Raw genomic sequence first — 6000 nt, 5'->3', positions numbered from 1 at the left:
CTGTTATTTCAACAGATAAACATAATTCTGCAACACAACCATAATCCCCATAAGAAGTCAAAAATAGAGTCAAAACAATGGCTCAGCCTTTAGCACATAAAGGAAGCCTGACAACCTTTACAGAATCACCAGGACCCTCACTCAATGGTCAAAGGAGAAAAATGACTTCTGAAACTCACACTCTGACCTCAACATAGTGCTTTGACTATTGCATGACCAAAAGCATGGATGGAAACAAGCACACCAATCTACCATCGATAAATGTATAAATTACAATCAAATAAATAAAAACCTGCACTACAACTGTTCACTGATATTTCAGCTCACACTTATTTCATTTCCACTGTCAATAGTTTGATCTTTTCTTAGAAATCAGAATATAAAGAAACTTCATACTCTGTAATTAAGGACTATTGTTTTAATACAAGCTTTATTGAGACATAATTTAAAAGTATGCAATTCATTCATTTACATTATGAACATTTTATGTGTGGGAGCACACATAAAATCCCAGCACTCATGATCCTGAAGAGGGGGATTGCTACAAGTTTTAAACCAGCCTGGTTGATGTGGAAAGAACCTGTTCCAAATAAATTTGAAAGAACAAGGAGATGACAATTGAGTTGTCTTTAAATTATTGGTAGAGTCTGACAACCTTTCCAAATCATTTTTTAATTAAACATGGTGTGCAGTATGGGCACATGAGTGCAGGTGCACACAGTGACCAGAGGAATTGAGTCCCATGGAGCTGGAATCACAGGTAGCTGTCTGCTGCCTGACATGGACTCTGGCAACCAGGCAGGGTCCTCTGGAGGAGTGAGTGCTCTGAACCACTGAGCCACCTCTCCAGCCCCACTTAATAAATCTGAGACCTTCAACTCCCCAGAAATAAAAGCTGCACCATTTAGGCTACATTCCTCACCTCCAAACTCCCCTCAAAAAATAGTTTCCCCTCAAGAAACCATTGGTTTAATATGTCTTTATGAGATTGCTTCTTCATGTATTAGAATATTAAAATATACTATTTACTTTATCTAGCTTCTTTAACTCAGCATAACATTCTGGGAACTTAACCATATAATAAACACTGTTTTATTTCATTTTACATTTATTTCTTTTGCCAAATATGTTCCAGTGATGAGCAAGTCATACCAAATATTCATATGCTGAAAAAATTGAGATTGTTTGAAGTCTGACTACATTAATAATATTTCCCTGAAGGTTCATTATCACTCTTGGCAGCCATATGTTTATTGTCATGCATACATATATCTAAGAGTGAGATTGTAAATCACATGCTAAGTCTGTGAAGGAACAGCCAGTAAAGAGATCAATGCACACTACTGAAGCTCTCACAACAAAGAGAGACCAGTGATCTTCCTGTCAGTTCCTCACACCCTCAGAAACCCTTCATATCCTCATCACCACATCACGCTTTTCACACTCTTGCATATGGAGGATTGTGTGCTTCGGGTGGCAAGAGGAAATCACAGAACAAATTAGTGAAATCAGCCCTCTCCTTCCAACATGTGGGTCCTGAGTATCAAATTCAGGTTGTCAGGCTTGGCAAGTATTTTGACCCACTGAGCCATGTTGACTTCTCCCATTTCTAAACTTTCTTAATTGTGATAAATGTTAGCAGTAAAATGGAGAGAGAGTAGAAAATAACATCGATGTGTCTAGTATCAAATCGATAGTCAGGAGTGTTTTGTTCTGAGTGTCTCACTCTTACTTTGATCGTTCCTTTAAATACCTTTGGATCCACACAGAAACAGTGAGCTAAAATCACAGTTGGTCCTAGTGGGCCCCCCTCAAGGACTAGGTCATGAATCCTTGTGGTGCAGAGCTGGGGAGACACCTTCTCTGGAGCATCTTACTCTGCCTATCTTGCTGTGACTTAGTGGCCTTGCCTTAGCCAGGCAGGTGTGTTCCTCTCTGGTCTCAGCAGGATGATGTAACACTTGGGGATGAAGATGCCACCCAGAAGGCCAGCATGGAGAAGATCTCTACAGCCACAGTGGACTTGCCCCGGGCACTGTGGTACAGGGGCAGGAACGCTGTCCAGACACTGCAGAAGAGCAGCATGCTGAAGGCCAGGAACTTAGTCTCGTTGAAGACATCTGGCAGGCCCCTGGCCAGAAAAGCCACAGAGAAGGTACCCCCTGCCAGGAACCCCAAGTAGCCCAGCACACAGAAGAAGATGGTGCCAGAGCCCTCCTGGCACTGGATGAAAATGTGCTGGGGCTCCGAGACCATAACCCTGTCTGGGAATGGTGGGGAGGTGGCCAGCCAGACCCCACAAAGAACAACCTGCATGAAGGAAGCAATGAGGACCACTGAGGTGGAAGCCCCAGGGCTCAGGCACACCTGGATCCTGGCCCCTGGCCTGGTGACCCTGAAGGCCAGGACCACTGTGAGAGTCTTGGCCAGAACAGAGGAGACGGCCACCGTGAACACCACAGCAAAGGTCGTCTGACGCAGGAGACACGTGAGGACACTGGGGCGGCCAAGGAAGAACAAGGCACACAGGGCACAGAGGGAAAGGGAGATCAGCAGGAAGTAGCTGAGGGTTCTGTTGTTGGCCCTGACCACGGGGGTGTCCCTGTGCTTCAGGAACACTCCCAGAACCAGGACAGCCAGACCAGCCAGGAAGAGTGCCACCAAAGCCAGCATGAATCCCAGAGGTTCCTCAAAGGCCAGGAAGATCTCTGTCCTGGGCAGGCAGCGGTCTCTGGTGTGGCTCGAGTACTGTTCCTTGGGGCACAGGAGACATCTCTTCATGTCTACGGGAGACACAGACACCATTTCTGCAACACTGTGCCAACTGCACCAGCTCAATAGGATGCACCCCAAGCACTCCCTGCCCTTACAGCCTTTCCATCAAGTCATGGATTTATGAATTATTCTTGGTGACCAGGGCTGGGATGGGTGATATTAGAGGCAGAGGCACAAAGGAAAATGCTGCATGTTCTGTGTCGGTTTTGTGTGAGGATTTTTGTTTCTGTCCTCAGTGTCTCATGGAACTCAGGCTGAGTGACAGAGGATGGATATGAACTCCAAAGCCTCTTTCCTCAACCTCTTAAGTGCTGTGATTATACACCTGCACCACTCTACCTAACCTATGCTTGTGTGTGCAGGTTTGTTTGTGCACCCATGTTTATAAGTGGATGCACATGCTTGTCAAGACCAGACATTTAACATGTGATATAATTCCTCAATCTTCCCCCTTATTTTGCTAACTAAACTTATTGTATATTTTGTGTGCATATGTATGTTTATGGGCTCAGGCATGCCCTGGTTTGCACATAATGGTAAACAAAACTTTCATGAATTTGTTATTCTCTTTCTACAATTTAGATTCCAGAAACTGAAATTATGCTGTCAGGGATGACATTGAATACTTTAACAGATGGGCCATGTAAACAGTCTCCACAGCTTCTTCTTTTATAATGACCTCCTTTATTTTACTTGTTGAGAGTTTTGTCTGTACATATTTATCGAAATCATGTGCATGTCTGGAATGTGCAGAAGTCAGAAGGAAGCGGCATTTTCCCTATAACTGGAGTTATACTTGGTTGTGACCACCATGTGGTGTTTCTAACTGCTGAACTACCTCTATAGGCCCCTTTTCAACTTAATTTTTAAGACAGGATCTTTTACTCAACATAGAGATCACTTAATTGACTATACTGGCAGTCCACAATGCACAAAGACCCTCCTGTCTCTGCCCCATGGGTGCTGAGATTAAAGGTCTCTTGTGTGAGTTCTTAACAGTTCATTTCATTGAAACAGTACCAGTAATTGGTCAAATTAACAAATGTTTTAGACTGCGCTGTGTCCCCAAAACTCATTTGTTGAAATCCTGCACCTAAGCACCTCAAAATGAGGTATATTTCTCATGGGTAAACTGGAGATGAGTAATAAAGGTTAAATGAGGTCTCCGGGTTAAATTAGGTAGACACTAACTCCAACAGTGCAGTTATTCTACTAAGAAGGTGGAGCTGGAGCTGGGGGTGGTTGCACATGACTTTAATCTCATGATTTAATTTTAGAGGAAGGGGCAGGTGGACTTTTAATAGTTTGGGGGAAGACTGATAAATATAGTGACTTCCAATTCAGCCAGGGCTGCAGAGACAGTGGCTCAAAAACCAAACAACAAGCCAAAAGAAGACACACACACACGCTCACACATAAACACATACACACTCACACAAACACAAACACACATAACAACAATGAAATGAGAGCACCCATTGAGGATATTCTCTTCCAAGGCCTCACAAAACACCAACTCTGGTGAAAACTTGGCTTTGCTTTCCAAATTTCAGAATGGTAAAGGAATAACTTCTGTAGCTGAAATAGTAGGGAATGTAGTGGTCCATTGCCACTAAACTTCTGGGATTAATCCCACTAATACAAAGCAAGAAGAGAGTCACAAAAGGACATCCACCATGCTACTCCAATTATAGGAGGTTTGAAAAGCAAGTGAAATCATCAGTGTTAGCAAAAGCTAGCGTTCTGACTACACGACCACTAGAAGCTTGTGAAAGCATTTTATGCCTGTTTCTTGATCAGGGGTCAAGGATGTGCAGTGTTTGATAGAGGAGAATTCATTCTACATTCTAATTATGGGTAGCATGCTTGTCTTTTAGGATAAAGCATTTACCTAACAATATCTCTTAGCAGAGCTCTGGCTGGTGTTCCATGGGACAGCAAGGACAGTGCAGTGTTTTGGAGAATGGGTGTGGGGGTTTGACTTAGAATAGCCCCAAAGTCACGTATATTTAAATGATTTCTTCCTACCTGGTAGATGTTGGAGATGGATAGGGAGGTGGAACATTGTGGGATGAGGGGTGTCACTGTGGGTAGTCTTTGATTGTTCAGACTCACACACCTGGCCCACTCTCCACCTCACTGCCTGCCTGCTGCCTGTAGATCAGAATGGAAACCCTCAGCTACTGCCTGGCACCATGCATCCTGCCATGATGGTCACGAACTAAGTAAGCCCCCAGTTAAAGCCTTTTCGTTTAGAAGCTGCCTTGGTCATGGTGCAGTGGGATGGTAGCTAAGACAATGGAGAAATACAGGAGGCTCAAAATTCCCTTTGGTCCCTCAGATTCCAGATCCACATGTCCTTACCTTTTTTGTCTGCAAACTGTCCCTCGGGGCAGGGACTGCAATCAAAACAGCATTTGGGCGCTCCCAGCCTGGGCACTTGGCTGAACCCTGGAAGGCAGCTTTCACTGCAGACAGAGGTGGGCACCTAGTAACAGTGAGCATAACGTCACCAGTGACTCTTTAGGGATACAGATGCTTGACCTCACCCTAAGAACCAGAACAGGAGAGTTCCCTCTCAGCCCACTAGATGAGAAGCCTTTCAGAAACATGTCTATCAGAGCAGATGGCAGACTGGAAAGGTACCTTTGAGTGTAATAAACAGAACTACATTTGATTTACTTGGCTAAGGGATTAAATACATAGCTAAAAAGTTTAATGTGTTATCTTCCAGTCTCTCTGGGGCTCCTGCATCAACAATTGAAGATATGGCGGCAGGAGAGAAGGTTAAAACTATAGACTGCTCTTCCAGAAGATCAGGGTTCAATCCCACCACCAGTATAACAGCTCACACTGAACTCCAGTTCCAAAGGATCCACTGCCCTCCTTTGGCCTGCACAGACACCAGTACACAAATATAGGTGCAGGGAAAGTTGCATACATGCAAAATAAAATATAAACAATAATTGTGGGTATTGGCAGTCATTACAAAAGTCCATATAGCCTGGGTATGATTTTCTTGACGTCTTCAGATTTCTGCATTTTCTGAAACTCCAGCCAGCCCTGTGGCTTCTTCATGGACTCCATTTCTAACTCAAAAGACCTGGTTATATCTTTTCTTTTTCCTAATCTACCTCTGTGATGCTGTTGAGATTTACAGTTTGGCTGACCTTGTGTTTAACAATTAAATTCTAATAACAAAGCATCATCCAACTTCAGTAAGAG

At 43.8% G+C, this 6000-nt stretch overlaps 1 protein-coding gene across 1 annotated transcript in view; it reads right to left on the bottom strand.

Moving 5' to 3' along the window:
- Window positions 1-1897: 1897 nt before the first annotated feature.
- Window positions 1898-6000, bottom strand: part of LOC142860649 (vomeronasal type-2 receptor 26-like) — a 134320-nt gene continuing 130217 nt past the window's right edge. The window contains 3 exon segments of the mRNA XM_075992162.1: window positions 1898-1995; window positions 1998-2783; window positions 5140-5263. Of these exon segments, the coding sequence (XP_075848277.1) occupies window positions 1898-1995; window positions 1998-2783; window positions 5140-5263 (1008 nt within the window).

This window comes from Microtus pennsylvanicus, chromosome 1 (genome assembly GCF_037038515.1).
Source record: "Microtus pennsylvanicus isolate mMicPen1 chromosome 1, mMicPen1.hap1, whole genome shotgun sequence".
Classification (NCBI taxonomy): Eukaryota; Metazoa; Chordata; class Mammalia; order Rodentia; family Cricetidae; genus Microtus; species Microtus pennsylvanicus.
Note: the sequence above shows the minus strand (reverse complement) of the source record. Positions and strands in the feature narration are given on the sequence as shown.